The following is a 21,932-nucleotide window of genomic DNA, read 5'->3' on the forward strand; positions in this document are numbered from 1 at the left end:
AAATACAACACAATACTAATAAGGCCAAAAAAAGAATACCCTTTGAAAACAAGAGATCAGTCAACTAAGCTATGGTCTCCATATCATGACAGAGGACAAGAATAGAAAAAAATTAGTCTCAGAACTTCCAAAAGTTCATTTTCTAGCAGCTGAGTTTGTTGTTTCCTCACAAACCAGGAGACTCCGATATTCACGGCCACGAAGCCTTTACAACTTTCCCATCCCCGGGCAAGAAAAAGCATCACCTCCACCAGCTCCAGAAAGCTCTTCTTACTATGAATTCACTGAAGTTATCTTTCCCAGAACAGAACAGACAGGTGGCCTTCACGGGGTATTCTTAGCTATCACCTCAGTTCTATTAGAACTTACTATTGCTAATTAATTATGCAATTATTGAAACCACTTCCTATTATCTTTCATTTCCTTTAAAATCAAAGTACCATTTTTCTGAGTTGGAGAAGAGGGAAAAGGATTGAGAAATGATGAAGGTAGAAAGCAAAGAAAGACATTTTTTTTTAACTAAATTTAGCTGATAGGCTCTGTTTTCCCATAATGTGAAAATATTTACCTTCCTTTAAGTTAATTAAGAGGCATGTGTGAATAAAAGGCAGGATAAGAAGACTTTAACAACAACAAAAATTAGATTAAAAAAACAGACAAAAATACAGAAAATAAAGCTAATGAAAAGAGAAGAGATAAAAGGCAGAAATAATTTTTTAAAAAATGGAGATGGACTAAAACATACAGAAACATGGTTGTAATCAAGGGAAAAGAGGGGCACCTGGGTGGCTCAGTCGGTTAAGTGTCCCACCCCTGGTTTCGGCTCAGGTCATGATCTTACCATACATGAGAGTTCGAGCCCCACATCAGACTCTGCACTGACAGCATGGAGCCTACTTGAAATTCTCTCTCTGCCCCTCCCCCACTTGCTCTGTCTCTCTCAAGATAAATCAATAAACTTTAAAGGGGGTTGGGGGAGAGAAAATAGAAATCTGTCCCACAAAAGACAAAGTTATGGCTGCAAAATGTAATTTCATTTTGTGTTTCTTTTTAAAGAAAGTATAATGTGGCTATTTGAAATTAGTTTAAGGGAACATAGGAAAATCAATGTCTGCCCATTAATGTACATGGGAGAGATTCAAATTCTAAGGGCTTTTATGACAAAGATTTCTAGAAAATGAAGAAGTGAATCAGGAATAAATAGTCATATAAAAATATCTGTAATTCATCAACACTCTTCCAAGTTTAGGTCGGCCTTCATATCTCTCCGGTAATCCACTGAACAGGAAGCCATACAAATGAAAATAGAGGGAAAAAGACGCTGGACACACTACTTCTACCTCTACCTCTTGGACCCAATGTGAGTCATGGCAGCAGCTAGTAAAATCCTAAGGGGTTAAAGTCCACCCCATACCCAAGACCGAAAACTACTCCCACCCCACCTTGGCTCAATGGTTTTCTCCCACTGTGGTGAGGGTGGTTTTGGAAAAGCTCCTCAAATGCCAGGAAACACTGTAATACAAAAAGAAAAAACAATTCATAAGTACCAAAACTTAACTAACATTTTGGTCTCCCTCTCAAGGAAGATTGGTACAGCAGAAAAAGCATTAGTCTAAGAAACAAGGAACCAAGAAACCAGGTATGTTCTGCTTGCTCAGCAGGCATTCTAAAGATGTTTGCTATATTCCAGGTAACTCGGTGGGGGAGGACACCAAACACCCCCCTTCTGCTAAGGGTTAGTAAACTAGTAGAACAGAAGCCAGAATAAACTAGGAGAACAGAAGCCAGAAGCTGCTGATGGTCATCTCTGCCATTAACTGGGATGAAAAAAGAAGCCATCCGAGAAGTTAGCGGAACTAAGGGATGTAAAGAGACATTCGTGGTAGAACCAGGCTCCAGCTCGTCCTGTAGATGTTTAGTCCCTTCAGTTGGTCTGTAGTTGGGTTACTGTGACTGCAAGTAAGTCTGGCCAACTGGGCTCTAATTCCACACTAAACCTGGACAAGTCATCCTTCGTTTACTGACCTGAGTTTCCTCTTCTATCAAATGGGCTAGATCTGAAGTTTTTCAAAATGTTTTTTAGGCAATGGGATTTTTAAACAAAAATCATATTTTGATATCAAAAATTAAAATGATTTGATTCATATAAATTTTATAAGATGAGATTTACAACATTTACTTCTGACCAAAATAAATAAGAACAATGGGTATTTAAATCTCACCTTGAGACTGGAAAAAAAATGTATCTATTATTAATATACTGTACTTTATAAGATTAAATGTATGGTATTTACTATTGTGACCCAAATCAATGATAACAATGATGCATTTTGATTAAAACAAACTTTAAAACTGGAGACTAATGGTAAAAGTTGAAATCTGTTATTAACTTCTCAGGATTCTATTTATTTCTGCATTTTGTTTTGGTTGCATGTTAAGACAATTCTGATTCAAAAAGAATAGTTGAAGAGTAACATATGTTTTCTACATCTGCCTTATCCATGACACTATTTAATTAAAGGTGGAGAAAAGTTTTAGGTTCTGCACAAAAGAAAACCTGACAGCACAAGCTTTTTAAAATAGATCTCCAACTGGTTAAGACTTAGTACATAATATAGTAAAGCACTCAGGTGTGTTGGTTTATTTTTTTAATGATTTAAACCTCATGTAAAAATTAAATCTGAACCAAATATTTATAAAATCCAATTAGTGCCCTCAAAGAACTCTAATAAAATAATCTCTAAACTCTTAAGAACATTTTCATTGAGATTCATATATACTCACTGCCCCCCAAAATTGTAATGAAGCAAATATAAAAAGTTACAATTCATTATTATTGTTTTTTTACAAATAAGCCTGCTTTAAAGAAAAGAAACAAAACCTTGGAGAATTATGAACACAAATAATAAATTGGACCAAATAACTATAGTAATAATTTATTCAATCTTACTGAGAACCAACTTAATGGGGCAGGTCACAGAAGGTGCTATAGAAAACATCCATTTTTTAAGAGTGCCTGCTTTGTAGTGAAAATGAGTAACTCTCCATCTCTAACCTCAAGAAATTAACCATCTAGAAGAGGATACAATACATTCATTCATTCAACAAGAGTGTGTCCTCCCTCAGTGCCACCAGCTACTGTCCAAGCAACTGGAGCTAAAAAGTGAACAATATACATGATTCCCTACCCTCATAAGTTTAGACTTTAACCTAAGGACAGTAGATAAACAATGAAGATTTTAAACACAGAAAACATGTGATTAGCTTAACATTTCTGAAAGACAGCACTGGCTACTTTGTGAAAGTTACTATACATTGTAGGTAGTAAACCCAAGAATCGAACAGTCAGAAGCTACTGCAATGATGACAAAGTAATAGGAAATCAAGAGGGAACAACAAACTCAGCTGAAGTAATGGAAATGAAAAGCTTCAGAGAAGTAATGCTGTAGCTCAATCTTAAAAGACCCAAGGAGTAGGCCAGGTAAGCAGAGAAAGAGAGTTTGTGCAGCAAGAGAAGATCATATGAAAGGCATGAGAAACTTTAAGTAGTTCCTCACAGTGGGTCTTGAACGAGAATCATAGCTAGAAAGGCAGATCAAGGAAAAACATAAAGGGTATTTGACAACACAGGGAAACATCTCCAAGACACGGGGAGTACTTTTAAGCAGGGTGGTAACATAACCAGGCTTACTAAAATTTTAGAAACATTCTTCCAGGGATGGTTAGCTTAAAACACCGGCTGGTTCCAGCCAAACAACAATGCATGTTTGCCAACAGATACACTCTCTCAAAGTCCTAATCTAATAATTTATCATGACAATGAAATTATGGTCTAACAGAGTACTCTGAGGTTTAGAAGCCAATTAACTAGTACCAAGTTCAGGGAACACTGCAGTTAATATGACTACTAAAACCAAAAAGAGGAGAAGTCTCTGTAGATAAAATACTAAAAGTGTACTGGTGGCAGGATATGAACGGAACGCAAAGGAAAAAACAGCAACTAAGAAAACAAGGAACATACAATTTTATTTCAGGGTAAGAATTACTTCTATGTGGTGTCAAGATCTACCAAATCTACCTCCTACATGCAATAAATAACAAACTGTGGTTCCTGACAAGCAGTTCAAAAACCAAATTTAAATTAATATACAGTACTTAATAACCAAAGAGAAACAAGATTAGAAGTACTAAACTTTAACAGAAGACCAGCTCTACACTAGCTAACTTCGACTGCTTAAAAAGAATGCTGTCTCTGCCTAGTTGGTCCTTGAAGATTACCAATTAAAATGGGGATGAGGTAGGGTGAAGTGAAAAAGGATCAGGAAGGTTCCTAATCAATGAACTAGGCATGTTCTTGAGTGCTCTCATTCCAATTCTGTGTCTCTATATATAACAGACATTACTCAGATACAAACGTGATAACAGATATAATGAAGAATCCAATTATTTTATCTTAAGATAATGAATCCTACCTTTCCGGGGTCATCCTTTGATCGAGGCACTTTAAGGAAACACTTGTTCAGTGACAGATTATGTCGTATGGAGTTCTGAAATTAAAGAAGAGAAAACACAGGGTCATTGGAAATCCAAAAAACCAAATCCCATCTTTAAAAACAGAATCAGGAGATGCCTGGTTGGCTCAGTTGGTTAAGCGTCCAACTCTTGGTTTCAGCTCAGGTCATGATCTCATGCTTTCATGAGTTTGAGCCCTGCATTAGGCTCTGCGCTAGCAGCACAGAGGCTGCTTAGGATTCTCTGTCTCCCTCTCTGCCCCTCTCCCACTTGCGCGGTCTCTCTCAGAATAAACTTAAAAAAAAAAAAAGTAAAACAACAACAACAGAATCAGGAGTCTAAATATCTCTATGCATAGAATACAATTTCAAGTAGAATAAGCTTTTTAAATGAGCTTCAGATTTAAATCTTTCTGGGGGGCGCCTGGGGGGCTCAGTTGGTTAGGTGTCCATCTTCAGCTCAGATCATGATCTCATGGTTTGTGAGTTCAAGCCCTGCATTGGGCTCTGTGCTGACAGCTCAGAGCTTAGAGCCTGCTTCAGATTCTGGGTCTCCCTCTCTTTCTGTCCCTCCCCTGCTCATGCACATGTGCACACAACACTCTCTCTCAAAAATAAACATTAAAAGAAAAAAATCGTTAACCTTTCCAAGTTTCAAATTATCAACGCTGAAAAAAATTCCACTGTGCCATTACAAAATGAGTGTATAAATGCCAATTAGGTTCTTACTACAATGAGAAGATTACTACATGAGAAGACACTGGCTACAGAGGGCTACCAAGAACACCTACATTCCTCAGTGCGGCAAGAAAGAATAACCATCTTGGATGACAGGAAAATGCACTTGAAGACCTGAAGAATCTGTGAAATAGGAAATCTTTTCATGAATAAGTAGGACTGTGCCATAATTTTTATAGAAAATAACCAAAGGCCATTTCTTTTTAATGAAATGCTCCAAATCCATTCCATAAATTTTGTTCCACAATGGCCAGGTATTTGGTAGAGAGGGACTCCAACTGCATTTAGCCACTACTTAGAATTTTAGGAGGCATATTTTGGCATAATGTCTATTTTATTTTTTAACATAAAATTCAGAACACTAATAATAATGCCTATATGAAAATTCCCCTCTCACAGGGTAATACTGGCATTAAAAAAGTTTTTAAAACATGACCATAGAACATAAATTCAAGCCTATCTTATCAAAACATCAATTGAAAACTTATGAATGGGAGTTCCACCTCTGCTTGGGTAAGTGAAAATAAAACCCTATTTTTGAGCCACACTGGGGAGCTAAAGCTACAAGGCAGACCAACAAATTGAATTCCTGAGGACAAGCCCAAAGAGAAAAGGGACAAGTTGTCTCACCTTTTGGCAGAGTATAGGAGAAAGAGGCAGCCACCATCCAAGCATGTAAGAAGCTAGCTAAAATTTGAAAGGCCAAGGGCTAGTGTGTCAGTTTAGAGTACCAAGGGCCCCAAATATAAGGGAAGTTCCCACTCACTCTTCAAGCTCTTCTCCTTTACTATATGCTCACAAAAAAAGAACGGGGATAGGAAAGGAGAACAAAGAAAGTCTCCCTAGTGGCATAGGCAGGAAGTAATAGCTCTAAGTGGAAAACAAAGTCCTACCACGTTTGACAGATTTCACAAAGCCAAAGCCTTAACTGTGAGGTAAGAACAGCAAAACTTCTCACAGGACTCTGGCAAAGATAGCTTTTGAGAGAACAGAAACAAAAACCCTTCTCAAGACACAAGCAAAGATCTACCGCTGGCTGGTAGAGGAAAGATAGAAGCAAAAACACTTTTATCTCTGGGACAACTGTCAGAACTACCTTAGGTCCAGGACCCTACATCAAAAGCAACTACAGATACAGGCTAGAATGAAGGAAAGAAACAGTGAAGAAGCCCCACCTAAGTCCAAGGGCCTGAGTAAGACTGAGGCTGAATCAAGAAAACAGAAGGGCGCCTGGCTGGCTCAGTGGGTAGAGCATGTGACTTGATCTTAAGGCCAGCAGATTAAGCCCCACATTGGGCACAGGTATTACTGAAAAGAAAAGAAAAGAAAAGAAAAGAAAAGAAAAGAAAAGAAAAGAAAAGAAAAGAAAAGAAAAGAAAAGAAAAGAGAAGAGAAGAGAAGAGAAGAGAAGAGAAGAGAAGAGAAGAGAAGAGAAGAGAAGAGAAACGAGAAGAGAAACGAGAAGAGAAACGAGAAAAGAAAAGAAAAGAAAAGAAAAGAAAAGAAAAGAAAAGAAAAGAAAAGAAACGAGAAAAGAAACGAGAAAAGAAACGAGAGAAGAGGAGAAGAGAAGAGAAGAGAAGAGAAGAGAAGAGAAGGGAAGGGAAGGGAAGGGAAGGGAAGGGAAGAGAAGAGAAGAGAAGAGAAGAGAAGAGAAGAGAAGAGAAGAGAAGAGAAGAGAAGAGAAGAGAAGCGAAGCAACGCAACGCGACAAAACAAGACAGCGGAAACGCACAGCCTCTACCACAAGCCTAGCAGTGAATAACACACACTAACGACACATTGACAGAGGAGGCACAGGAGCATGGAGAGAGACCCCCATTTGTAGCAAGGTAGGCAGAGACAACTAAAAGCTCAAGAGAAAGCAGGAAAACAAAATTCTACAGCACCCATGCCCCTCATTCCAAGCACAGGTAGTAAAACCCTACTGCTAGAGGAATGCAAAATCTATGTATACTGAAGGTAAAGATACCAACAACAAAACCCAAATCAAACTCAACTATTGACAAATCGATTCAATTTCCCATACAAATGGCCTGAGGAAAAAAAAAAAGAGTCTGTGCATCTACAAGTATAAATACCATTTATCTCAATCTCTACCACTCTTTTCTACACACATTATCTGGCACTCAAAAATTATACGACACATTAGAAATGCAAGGAAAAACAAACATATTGTCATGAGGTAAGATCATCAATACTCAAATGAAAGGTGTTAGAACTATCAGACAGGAAATTTAAAATAACTATGACTAATATGTTCAAGGGCCAAGTAGAAAAAGTGGTAACGTGCATAAAGAAGTGGGAAATTTCTACAGAAATATGGAATTGTAAGAGTCAAATGTAAAGGGGTGCCTTGCTGGTTTAGCTGGTACAGCATGTGACTCTTGATCTCAGTGTCATGAGTTCAAGCCCCACAGTAGGTATGGAGCCTACTCAAAAAAATAAAATACACACACACGTGTGTCTGTGTATATATTTATTATATATTTATATATACGTGTGTGTGTGTGTGTGTATATCAAATGTAAATTATATGAATAAAAAAACACGATCAAAAATAAAGAATTCCCAAGATGGGTTCATCAGTAGACTGGACACAATCAGAGAAAGGCTCAGATATCCTGAGGATACATCAACAGAAATGATCCAAATTGAGTCACACATGTGCATAAAACTTACACACACAAGATATTTCAAGAACTATGGAATAATATATATATTGTGAGTCGTAGAAGGAGAAAAAAAAAGTATGGAGCAGAAGAAAAATGTGAAGAAGTAACAGCCAAGAATCCTCTGTAAGACATGTAGGACATCAAATCACAGATGCAAGAATTTCAGAGATCACCAAGAAATTAAAAATTCACACACATATATTCATTATAGATCAAAATGGTGAAAACCAAAATGAAGAGAATGTCTTGAAGGCAACAAGAGGAAAAAAATGATGTACAGAGCAATAAAAATAAAAATCGTAGCAGAACTCTCAAAAACTATGCAAGTTAGGGGCGCCTGGCTGGATCAGTCGGTTAAGCTTCCAACTTTGGCACAGGTCATGATCTCAGTGTTCGTGAGTTTCAGCCGTGTTGGGCTCTGCGTTGACAGCTCAGAGCCTGGAGCCTGCTTCAGATTCTGTGTGTCCCTCTCTCTCTGTCCTTCCCCTGCTCTTGCTCGCTCTCTCAAAAATAAAGAAACATTAAAAAAAATTACAAAAAAAAAAAAAAAACTATGCAAGTTAGAAGACAACAGAATAACATCTTTAAATACTAAAAGAAAAACTATTCATATGCAGTGAAAATATCCCTCAAAAATGAGGGCAAAATAAAGACTTCCAGACAAGAAAAAGCTGTAAGAATCTATTATGAATAGTGCCAGGGGGCTGGTAATATTATCAGGAAGTCTTCAGGCAGAAGTATGATAACAAATAGAAACTTGGATCTCTCAAAAAGAAAGAGTTCCAGAAACTGTAAAAATGAAGGTAAATTTTAAAAACCCTTTTTCTTATTGGGTGCCTGGGTGGCTCAGTAAGTTAGATGTCCCCTTCTTGGTTTTGCATCAGGTCATGATCTCATGGTTTGTGACCTTGAGCCCCGCATCAGGCTCTGTGCTGACAGTGGGGAACCTGCTTGGGATTCTCTCTCTCTGCCCCTCCCCTGCTCATGTTCCCTCTCTCTCAAAATAAATAAACTTAAAAAAATAAATAAAAACACTTTTTCATATTTATAATACCTTTAAAATGTAACTGTCTAAAGAAAATGTAACAATTACATGGTTTATAACATGTGAAAGTAAAATGTACAATGATAGCACAAAAGATGGGTCAAAAGAATTAGAAATATAAGGTTTATAAAGTTCTTACGCTATACATAAAATGGTATACTTGAAGGTAGGCTGTGATAAGATAAAGATGTATGTGGTAATAGCTAGAGCAGCCACTAAAACAAAATTTAGGAAAAGGTATAAGAAGTTCAACATGGGGGGAAAAAATCAAGATGGTCATGTTTTTTCTAAATGGCCAAAGAGGAAGAACACATCTCTACTTGAGGCTTCCTCCTCTACAGAAAGTTTAAATGTTGGAAATCATCAAGGCTCTACTCTAAGTCCTTTTTTCATTTCTACATTTGCTGCCTACGAAAATATCATCTACAGTCACGGCTTCGATGACCATCTGTGACAATCTATCTAGACCTTAAAACTACACCTGTTTCCTGAGTTCCTAACATATATTTTTAACAATCTACTGGACATCTCCAGAAACACCTAAAACTCGGAATGTCTAAAATTAAACTCGATCTTTATCCCCAGTGTGATCTTCCAGTTTTCTCTTCTCAGGTTAAAAGCAGTTATTCACATAACAGCTCCAATCAGAAAGCTGTAAAACATCCTTAACTCTTCCTTCTTCCTTACCATCTAAAACAAATCTGTTGCCAGATATTAAGTCTACCTTTGATCTACCTACTTTATTCCATCTCCACCATGCTCCTTCCTGAGGCAGTTATCTCTTCATAAGGTAAATTCAGTATTACTTAAAACTTTTCAATGACTTCCCACTGCACTTAGGATAAAATCCAAAATCCTTAACAAAGCTTCCAAAGGCCCTTCATGATCTGACCCCACCTCCCTACCTTGCTGTCCATACTCATCCTCTCCAATGTTCTTTCTCACTACTAGGCTTTCCCATTTGTTGCTCCCCCTGCAAAGATGACTGTCCCTGGTATTACCCCATCCCCTTCACTTAAATGACTCTACTCAACTTTCAATTCATTCTTGACTTAAACATCAGTTCTTTTTTTTTTTTTTAAGTAGGCTTCACACCCAGTGTGGGGCCCAACGCAGGGCTTGAACTCACGGCCCTGAGATCAAGAGTTGGACACTTAATCAACTGAGTCACCCAGGAGTCCCAACATTAGTTCTTTAGGGAAGTCCTTTCTGACTTTTCTTGACAGGTTAGCTCTCATTATAATAAACTTATCACTCTGGATTTCTCATCACACTTGTAATTATTTGTTTAATGTCTTCTTCCTATATACTGCATCCTATACCAAAATGTAAGTAGGCTCCATAAGGGTGGGAACCTTGTCTATCAACTCACAACCTAGAATATAATGCTTTTCATATGGTAATCCCAAATCTTTTGAAAACAATATCAAAAGCATATTGAGAAACTAAAAATACCCAGAGAGATACCAAAGCCAAGACAAGAATATAGACACACACAATTAAGAAAAGAGATTACTGGGGGACCTGGTGGCTCAGTCAGTTTGATATCGTAGTTCATGAGTTCAAGCCCCACATCGGGCTCTGTGCTGGAGCCTGAAGCCTGCTTTGAATTTGATGTCTCCCTCTCTCTCTGCCCCTCCCCCACTCATTCTCTCTCTCTCCCTCTCTCAAAAATAAATAAAACATTTTTTAAAATTAAAAAAGAGAGAGATTATTTCATAAAACCTGGGCAGACCTTACCTCTAATAATCACAAGAAAAGAAGTTGGGAGAGTAGAGAGGTAGGTATAATTTAAATGGTCTAAGTTAATGTGGAGAAAAATGGCCCAGGTTAAACAATTAACCAAGGCATATTGCTTGGGTTTGAAAATCCAAGCCCCAAGCGTGGTTTCTCAAAAGTACTGTCTACCTGCACTAGAATTAAGATGAATTTTAATGCAGATTCCTAGGCTCCATCCAAGATGACTAATTCAAAATCTCTGGAGTTGTGACCCAGGAATCTAAAATTTAAAAACATTAAAAAAAAAAAATTTAAGTTTATTTATTTTGAAGGGGGAGGGAGAGGAATCCTAAGCAGGCTGCTGTCAGCACAGAGCCCTACGTGGGGCTCCAACTGACAAACCATGAGATCATGAACTGAGCCCAAATCAAGAGTGGGACACTTAACCAACTGAGCCACCCTAAATTTTAAAAACATTCAGGGCGCCCGGGTGGCTCAGTTCGTTAGGCGTCTGACTTTGCCTAAGGTCACATCTCACGTTTGCGAGTTCAAGCCCCTCATGGGGCTCTGCTGAGAGCTGGGAGGCTGGAGAGACTGCTTCAGATTCTGTGTCTCCCTCTCTCTCTCTGCCCCTCCCCTGCTTGCACTCTATCTCTCTCTCTCTCAAAAGTAAACATTGAAAAAAAAATTTTTTTAAACATTCTAAGTGATTTTTACTTTAAACTTGAGTTTAAATGGGAACCTCCAATTCAAATTAACTACCACATTCCTACCTGTATCTTTTTTTCCCCCACTGTGAGAATCTTGGTTCCCCCACAACATCAAAATATGTACTCATTTTTTCTACCCTACTATGCACATAAAATAGTTTCAGAATTGTTCCCAACTTCCCAACTTCTTTTCTCGGGGTTACTGGAGGTAGAGACAGCCTCTAGTGAAAAACCACTAGACAAATCCATTAAGTAAAGGTCATAATTTCTTTGCAATTCTTTTCAACCTTAGTACGTATCCCATGAAAATAATAGAATGCTCTTTAAGTTTTTTGAATTTTTTGTGTGTGATTATTTTATCCATTTGATATGATGTACAGCTTATTTGTTTCTGCTCATATTCAGTTCCAAGGTTTCCTTTTTCCATCCTGTTTGATTATATGTAATATTTTTTAGATGTGTAAAACACTTACATGGCTTAGAACTAAATAAAAAGATATACTTGAAGTCTTATTCTTGTCTATAACCCTTCTACCTGAGTTCCATCCATCCTCCATGGTTAACTATGTTCACTACATTTCTAGTTTATTATTCCTAAGTTTCTTTTTGTAACAATAAGCAAATATGTATTTTTCTCCCCCCCACACACATAAAAAGTAGCACAATATACCCCCACATATATATAACATTCTTTTGTATTTTTCTTTCTGTACCCTAAACTCCAGTAAGTTAATAGGCTAATTTTCTTTAGTAAAGTGAATAGCACAAAAATTGTAATTCCTTTTCCTCTAGTTCAGATTACATAATTATTCCATTATAGAAACCTAAAGAGTGTTTTTTAAATTCTTCTGGAATATTCAAAGAGTTATTTTTTTTTTAATGTTTATTTATTTTTGAGAGGGAGAAAGAGACAGAGCATTGCGGGGGGGAGGGGCAGAGAGAGAGGGAGACACAGAATCTGAAACAGGTTCCAGGCTCTGAGCTGTCAGCACGGAGCCCGACGCAGGGCTCAAACTCACAAACCTCGAGATCATGACCTGAGCCAAAGTTGGACACTTAATCCACTGAGCCACCCAGGTGTCCCAAAGAGTTATTTTTAATATTGTAATCTCCCTTCAATACTCTGGCATAAGTGAAAAGGAATTTTACCTAAATATTAAAATTTTATTTGAATTCTTTTAAATGACCATGGCAACATTTGTCCTCTGGGTGATAGAAGAAATAGTGAGCAGCACACTGTAGGAGTGTGCAAAACAAATCTAAGGACAGCAAACTGTAAAATATGAAAACAGAAATAGGACCTGAGAAAAGGAGAAGATAAACCAGTTTCCATTTGTCTCCATTTGCAATGTTTACTTACACTATTTCTGTGTTTACAAAAATAAAATTAGAAGCAATCATGACAAGTTCTAAGCACCTAAAGCTAGGTGGAAAAGACTTTTTTTAAAGAATAATCATGAGGGATGCCTGGATGGCTCAGTCTGTTAAGCATCTGACTTGGGCTCAGGTTATGACCTCACAGTTCATGAGTTTGAGCCCCGCGTCAGGCTCTACGCTGGCAGTGCAGAGCCTGCTTGAGATTCTTTCTCTTTCTCTCTGTCTCTCTCTCTCTGTCTCTCTCTCTCTGTCCCTCCCTGCTCATGTCTTCTCTCTCAAAATAAATAAATAAATAACTTTTAAAAATAAAAAAAATTAAAGAATAATCATAAGCTGGCAATCTCTGGAAGTATTAAAGGTCTGCCTAAAGCAAGAGACTAGAACAGATAATGTCTTTAGTTCTAAGAGCAACATCATCCTCCACCTTCCCATTTCTCCCGTTCCCCCTTCTTTCCTCGTTATATCTAAATTATATCTTCCAGTTGAAACTGTAACAGTTACCTCCAAACCAGTTTCAGAATATGACTTGGGCTGGCCAGCAGCATGGAATTCAGCAGACTGGATCTGGCATTCTCAGGTGGACTTACACTTTAGTTGAAGCTGAGGTCAGACAAGTAAATGCAGTATGTAACTGATCTCCATGTACTATTCACTACCAAATTTGGACCAAGCTCTTCAGCTTGGCATTCATATATTCATGGAATCTCTGCATTCTGGCTCCATCCCAATTCTTATTGGTCCCTCCCAAGAACCCCTGTAACCAACTGTTTCCTAAGAGTGTTTTTTATTTAAAAAAACAAAAAAACCTAAATCTTACTCTTCTTCAAAACAGAGCTCAATTACACTTCCTCAATACTTTTCTACTGATTCACCCTTCCTGTATTCTCATAACACTTACTTAGTCTTTTTGCCACTCACTTTAGAACCTCATCACACTTCCTATAAGCTCTTCTAAATTTTCACAGCACTTATTAGTTTCACCCCTCATTTAACACTCTTTTGCTAGGTCACATATACAGTAGTTATTATTATGGCTTACACACAGTAGGTGTGCCCAATTAGTCAATTCATCATAGCATGGCACTCTATTACAGAGCTGTTTACATACCATCATAATTCCTTGTTTATATATATCCCCCTTATCCATTAAAGATTATAAGCTTCCTTAAGGGCCCTGTGCTGTTTCTTAGTACTGCCAAAGCCCAACATACTGCTCATAAGAGTATGTAAATAAATCCTTTTCAAATTTAATGAATGAAAGACTAAATTAGCTGAAAACAAGAGGATATGATCTAGAATAGTGATTGGAAATTTGTAGTCCATAAACTGAACTCACTCAACAGACTCATGTTTGGCCTGCACAGTATTTAAGAAAACGAGAATTAACAACATTTAGAAATTGGGAAACTGCACACAAAATCCAGATTTCTGGGAAAAAATTGTTAAGATCTGACATATGCCCTAAAAACCACAAGTGCCTGCTCCACATTAGACATGCACTCCTCAGGCATCTTTTTTGCTTTGCTCATTTATGTCACCTCTCTGGTCCCTGCAAGTATACAAGTTTACAACCAGTGATATAGACCCATGAATCTCTGGTGGGCTTTCTAAGGCACTTATTCAAATTTGGGGCATTTCTACTCCCTACCTACTGTGTTTTTCCAATGCTAAACAAGTTTATCAAAATCTGCTAGCCTTCCCTCATCCTCAATCTTGATAAAAAGACTCTACTGTATAGTAGTGCCTAGTAGTAAAGCCAGAAAACACAGCTTAGATAGATCACTACTACTTGGTTAGAATGACTTTTTTCTTTTTGATTCATGGATCAAATTTTATTATGTATTTCCTCCACTGAACTATTCTGTAAGAATAGACTCTTATCCAAATTATACGATTTACAATCACTTCTCATACCGAGTCAGCCAGTTAAGAGACAGTTCATCCCGGCAAATTAAATTCAATAAACATTTATACATTGTTTGCAAAATTATAGGCCCTGCACAATGGTTAAGGCATGAGATTTGGTATCTCCAAATCTACCAAGTCTGGTACCAAATATTAGCTCCTCTCTTCTATAGCTGAGAAACTCTATAAAGTTACTTCTTCTCTAAGCCTTAGTTGCCTTACTTTTCAAATTTGGACAGTAATGGTACTTATTTCCTAATACTGTGGTGTGACTTAAAAAGACAAAGATGTAAGAAGGCACTTTGGCATGTAGTGCCTGACACACAGAAAATAATAAAAGAAGCTATCATTTAAGTACTTGAGTACAGAAATAAAAACTAATGAAACAAGATATTTAAACAAAATTCTCTAAATCTATGATACTGTCATTAATCAAGCATACGGAAACACAAGAGATTAGTTCTATAGGGAGGAGAGAGGTAACATATGAGCCAAAAGAACAAATAGGATAACACCAACTAGAAAAAAAGGCAGAAGGGAGAAAGTCTAAGGACACGTAAGAAACAAACAAAAGCAAGAAAAAAAAAAATCACAGTTTTTATTTCCAGGGACAGCTAGTAGGTTGGAATAGGCAAAAAAAAAAAAAAAAAAGATACATGCGAAGGAACTTAAGACACTTGATTGTCTAGCATGGTACACAGTACAATGCATAATCAGTAAATGCCTTTAATAAATCTAGTCAAACAAAAAGACAAAAGTGTTGAGACAGGAAGGCTTAAGAAAAAAAAAGAGTAACTACCATCTAAAGCTCTATAAACTCCCTTTTTTCCACATGCACATACACACATACACAACACACGACTGGGTAATTCCCATGTAGGAAAATAAACATAATGTGTGCAGGCACAAAAATAAGTTGAATTATTTGTTGCAAAACATAAATTAGGTAGGAAACCAACGTGAAGGTCCATCAAAAAGCTCAGATGAGAACCAGGGCTTCTTAAAGAACTGGTTAATTTTAGGGCTAACCAGGAATGATACAAGATGAGCCTGGAACATCTTGTGGTGCCAGGAAGTTAAGAAGTGCTAAACAAAATAATAGGGCCATGTCAAAAGGGCACAGGAGCCAACTTGCAAGACCCCTGATGGCCAAAGCTGCAACAATTTGAATAACAAATAATGACAGCACAAAGAATAAATGCCCATGAGTGCACACTATGCAAATAAATTATTAAGTAAATAAAAGGGGAATAAAGAACAAATCTTCCATACAGAAGAGTCCCAATTAGGGGCGCCTGGGTGGCTCAGTCGGTTGGGCATCTGACTTCGGCTCGGGTCATGATCTCACAGCTTGTTAGCTCGAGCCCTGCATCAGGCTCTGTGCTGACAGCTCGGAGCCTGGAGCCTGCTTCGGATTTGGTGTCTCCCTCTCTCTCCCTCTCTCTCTCTGCCCCTCCCCCCACTCACACTCTGTGTCTCTCTCTCAAAAAATAAATAAGCATTAAAAAAATTTTTAAAAGGAGAGCCTGGGTGGCTCAGTCAGTTAAGCAGCCGACTTTGGCTCAGGTCATGATCTTGTAGTCCGTAAGTTTGAGCCCTGCATCAGGCTCTGTGCTGACAGCTTGGAGCCTAGAGCCTGCTTCAAATTCTGTGTCTCCCTCTCTCTCTGTCCCTTCCCCATTCACACTATCTCTGTTTTTCAAAAATGAATACATGTTAAAAAATTTTTTTAAAAATTAAAAAAAGAAGAAGAATCCCAATTAATATAGAGAAGGAATGAACGAAAAGAAAAAAATTACTAGTAGAAAATAATAAATACTGTTATAGTTAGGATCTACCAATGAATGTTAAAATTAGCAAAAGCCTAAGAAACAGGGTACTTACTTGTATGCCCTCTAAGTAGCTCCCCAAAACATTTTATAACTTACAAAGTGATAAATAGTAATTTAATGCAGAAACCTGAAAGACATCACCTTTACCAAAGAACCAAGATTAACATTACCTTGTTATAAGACAGACACACTAACAGCAAGTATCTCTTGATATGACATACAGAGAAGGGTCCATCATCTCTGCATTATCCTTCCCCAAAATGCATTACCTCAATCTAATCATGAGAAAACATCAGACATATCCATACTATAAAACATACCATCCAATACCATTCTACCAAACATTTCCACAAAATACCTGACAAGGACACTTCAAAAGTATCAAGGTCATAAAAGACAAGTCTAAAGAACTGTTACAGATTAGAGGAGACTAAGAAGACATGACAACTAAACATAATGCAGGATCCTGGATTAGATCCTGAATTGAATCCTGTAATATAAATGGACATTAGGAGAGAAACTGATCTGAATGAAGCCTTGGAAGTTAACAGTACTATTTAGTCAAAAGTATTGTACTAACATTAATTTCTCAGCTTTTATCACTGTACTATGTTTATATAGGTTATTAACATAGAGCAAGTGAATGAAAAACACATGGGAACCCTTTCTACCATTTATGTAACTCTTCCATAAATTTAAAATTCTTTCAAGATAAAAAGTTGAGGTCAAACTTTCACTCTTTGCAGATGACATGATACTCTATATGGAAAACCCAAAAGATTCTACAAAAAAACTGCTAGAACTGATTCATAAAGATAAAAAGTTAAAGAGAAAAAAAAAGAAAAAAAAACATAGATGATGAAAACAATACTAGTTGTAATACTTTTTTTTTTTAAACCATAAGCTCACTATCAACTTACCTGAACCATAGGTATTGTTTTCCAATGAATGCTACATTATCTCTGGTCTTACTTTATGCTGTCAGTCTTGTAACATAATAAAACTCTAACAAATTGATACTCTACCAAAAATAAAGTTATTCACTTAATAAAAAAACATTTAATTTCCCTTTCTGACATCCTAAAAATGACTACTAATCAGAATTTTTTTAATTATATAAGCCTCTACAAAGCTTTATCTTTAATAGAAGCCAATATTGTTACTGTTCACAGCATAAAAATAATAATTTAAATAAAATCCTTACCTTCCAACCACTGCCAGCCTCTCTATAATATGGGAAGTTATCACAAATCCACTGGTAAATCTCACTTAGAGTCATTTTCTTTTTGGGTGAACTATTAATTGCAAATGTAATGAGGCTGGCATAACTGTATGGAGGTTTCCCATCTTTGTGCTGTTGGACTTCTTCCTGGTCCAGTGTTGTATTTGGGTCAAGGAGGGCATTCTTCTTGGAAATTCCTGTTCCATGTGCATTTTGTGTAGCATCAGATTTTTGGATGGCTGCTCTCATGGTGAGCTGTGGTAACCAGTCCATAGATGTTAGGCTGCTCTCCAGTTCAGATGTCATCCTGAAGGTAAATAGACTCCTTAGTCAATATCAAGGAAAGAACCCCTGCTTCTCAAAATATCCAATATTCACAAATCTAGGAGTTCCAAAGTGAGGGAAAGCCTGAGTTAAATCTGGAGGAAAAAGATTGAGTATGTTAATGACCAAACCAAATATTTAAGGGATCAATATTTCCAATCTTTTCTCTTAATTTCTTCCTCTCCAAAACACAACCAATTTGGTTTTAAAATGTTTAAAATACAGAACAATACATACACACAAAGTGATCCCAATGCCAATGTTTCTAAAAGACTGTCACTTTAAATAGGGCAACAGGATCACAGTATGAAAAATAACTCTGCAGTCCAGCTCTTTACTCACCAACACCACAGGTCCTTTAAAAACTTAAGATTGTACATCTGGCATTTCTTTTACACAAATTTTAGGGAAGTCACACAAACAAAAGAATACCCAAAGTAGAGGTCAGAGAAGTAACCAAGAAATAGGCACAGGAATTTCCAAGGAGGAAAGAAGGTAGAATTGAGCAGGTGGGAGGTAGGAAAAGCAAGCAGGATACACAAGAATAGTAAGTAGACAAGCTAGCTGGGGGAGCTGATAGAAAAGAGGAATGCAAATTCAAGGACACTGATGAACAAGAGAAAAGAGAATATGCAGTACCCAGGCAGTTAAAAAAAGCAAAACAAAACAAAAAACAAAGTCAAGGAACAAGATTAAGAATACTAAAGATCTGGGAGTATAGGATAGGAGAGATTAAATCATATAAATGGATAGCAAGAAGCATTAAAAGCTCAGGACAGGCGAATGCAAACATCCAATGATCTGGATTCTATAATGCGTTTCTCTCCAAGGCTAAAAAATGCAGGCCATTATCATCCAAAGAAAGAAACAAGAAAAAATCTACCAGGTCAACACATATTCTGGAGAAGGGAGAAAGCTGCTCCAAGAATTGAAGATAAAAATATAGAAACAAAGCCTGACACTTCACACTGGAATTGCTAACTTTCAACAGAGAATACAAACCTCTCTACCATACCATCAAAGAAACAGGAATAATGACCCTGACAATAGAGAATTAATGAAAGACTTCTAAGTGATATCAAAATAATGAGGGGGGGGGGGGGGGAGACAAGAAACTTGAAGTACCTCAGTCAAAAGAAACAATTTGTGGTAAGTAAAATCCAATACAGGCCCTTATCCCAAATGGAATATGTGCTTAGGATATGAACTTCTGGGAAGCAATACAGAATTGATAAAGAACATAGCCTCTCAAGTCAGATCAGAGTTCAAGTACTGATTCCACTAGTTATTAGCTGTGGGAAATGAAAATGTTAATATCTCTAAACTCCAGCTTTCTCTTTGGTAAAATTAAGTAATAGTTCCTACAGTTAAAATACTACTTTGAGAATTAAATGTGGTAGCATTTACACAGAAGAAACATCCATCATGTGTTAGTTAATAATATCACTCTAGGATTATCTGGCAAGGCAATGCACTATAAAGTAAACCAGATTAGGCAACAACAATTATAAATCAAAAATCAGCCATGAGGATTCTATCTGCATTGTAGTAGAGTCCTATTACCTTGCTTTTCAGAGATTTTGAACCATCGTTTTACCTTTTTCGTTTCCTCAAATTCCCTCCATCTCTACTCTACGCATTCCTCTGATATCTAAACCTTAAATTCCTCTACACAGCACCTTCAGAGATGTAAAACAAAAACAAAAACCTTACCATCCTGCTCTATACTCTCAGCATTATATGAAATGCTTTTTTCCCAGCATGAAATAGGTTATGGGAACTTATGGAATAAGACAACAAGATAACTCAGACATCACAGATTGTCAAATGAGTGGGCAAAGTACCCTAGATCTCAAGTTAAAGACTTGCCCCCATTCACAAAGGTAGTTAACAGTAGAACTGAAACCAGAGCCCAGGTCTCCTCATTTCAATCCAGTAGCTTTTCTACCATACCTCATCTGTAAAGTGAGCGTAACAGTACCTACCTCACCTGATGTAAAGTACTGAGAACAGTGACTGGCAAACAGTAAGTATTCAATAAATGTTAGCTACTGGTGGTGGTGGTGATGATGCTAATAGTAGTTGCTGCTGTTATTACTATTCACATTTCATTGATAAACACCGGCAATTATTATGCCATGCTGTCATCCTATTTGCCTCAATTAAGGCTCCACTGAGTAGCTTTATTTTGTTCAAATTCCCAAAGGAGCCAGTCACATATATATTCAAAGTTACTATAAATGTACATTCCAAATTGGAATATAACCGATATTGCAGATACCCCATTCAGAACCATCTTTAATTTCTGCTTCCTTCCCCCAGTGCCACTGAAAGTTTGAGTGTCTCAGTAATATAAACATGTAATCAGTAGGTACTTAATACATGTTATAACAGTTAACAAGAATTTATAATTACACATGTACAAGACCGTTAGAGTAAAATTTTGTGTACACACACACACACATGAAGTATGATAAAATTTCTGGAAAACTGTAGTCCAATTAGGAAGGCCAAACATAAGGAAGAATTGAAAAAGAAAGCAAGGCTGTGCTCTGGGTGCAGTTAATAGTACAAAAAAGGGAGAGGACAACATGGACCACAGTCTTCAGAGGTAGAGAAGAAAGAACTTGGGCTAAGATTTGAAGAAAGTTAAGACCTAAACAAACTAGAAAGAAAATGGTTCCTAGTCATCAAAAACACCATGAGTAAGAATCTTTCCATTGTTGTACTTATCTTCATATGGTTCTGCTAAATCAAACGTGAAGTACACTATAAAATATCTTAAACTAAAAAAAAAATTATAATGTCGTTTATTCTTGAGAGAGAAAGCATGAGTGGGGGAGGGACAGAGAGAGAAAGGGACAGAAGATCTGAGAGCAGCAAGCCCGATGTGGGGCTCAAACTCACAAACTGCAAGATCATGACCAGAGCCGAAGTTGGGATGCTCAACCGAGTTACCCAGGTGCCCCTCAAATTTAAACTCTGAAAAAATGCGGCTTCTGTTTGCAATTTATTAAATTTTATATATTCTTAGCAGTAAGGTAAAAACTGCTTCCACTGTTGATGCATCATCTGGCTGTGGCCATGGTCCTCCATTAAACGCTAAAGCACACAAAAAAAATGATCATTAAATTTGGCCAGATCAGTAACTTTAGAAAGAAACCTTTTAATGGAATGGTGATGACAGAAGTCCACTTGTATAAAAGAACAGATGGTGACAGAACAACAGCACGGGAGGCTCTGAGGAATCTGGTTATGGAAGTCTAGTTAAGAAATGTCAGGCCCTCATTACCTCACCTCATTCCAAGAGCTTCCTAGCTGGACTCCTAGACTCTAATTTCTTACCACCCCTCTCTGCTAATCACCTCCAGAGTCCAAGCATACCATCTAAGAGAAATCTCTGAGCACTGTTTTCATGTCATCATGCCCAAAGACTTTCAGTGGTTTCCTTTCTCCTATTAAACTACAGGTACTTTAGTTTTTATTAATTCTTTTCTAAATTCCTGGAGCAACTATAACCTCAATTTGGTATTTACCATGCTGTTTCATATGTTTAACTGCATCATATGCTTAAGCTTTCTACCCTCACTCTCTCTTCCTCCACCTCCACATTGAGGACAGTAACCACACAACTAATACTTCAGATGCTACTGAACACCATGCCAGGTACATGTTATCTGAAAAACACAGTACTTGGATAAAGAACATTCGTTTCTGGAATGTCTTTTCCTTCTAATACTGCCTAGCTGGCTTCTACTTTTTCTTCAAGACTCAGCCCAAACACCTCCCTCTCCAGAAAGCCTAGTCAATCCATTCTTCTTATCTTCCATTTCCTAAATTAAACTAGATCCTGCTCCCATAGAATACAAATATC

The 21,932-nt window shown here is 37.3% G+C and overlaps 1 protein-coding gene across 3 annotated transcripts in view; it reads right to left on the reverse strand.

Annotated features, from left to right (window-relative positions):
• Positions 1–21,932, reverse strand: part of FOXJ3 (forkhead box J3) — a 150,037-nt gene that overhangs the window by 81,074 nt on the left and 47,031 nt on the right. For all 3 annotated transcript variants that reach the window (XM_043574600.1, XM_043574602.1, XM_043574601.1), the window contains exons 3-4: positions 17,717–18,041; positions 4,473–4,547 (exon numbers count right to left, since the gene is read on the reverse strand). In XM_043574600.1, the coding sequence (XP_043430535.1) occupies positions 4,473–4,547; positions 17,717–18,041 (400 nt within the window). The remainder of the gene's footprint in view (positions 1–4,472; positions 4,548–17,716; positions 18,042–21,932) is intronic.

Source organism: Prionailurus bengalensis, chromosome C1 (assembly GCF_016509475.1).
Source record: "Prionailurus bengalensis isolate Pbe53 chromosome C1, Fcat_Pben_1.1_paternal_pri, whole genome shotgun sequence".
NCBI classification, from domain to species: Eukaryota; Metazoa; Chordata; class Mammalia; order Carnivora; family Felidae; genus Prionailurus; species Prionailurus bengalensis.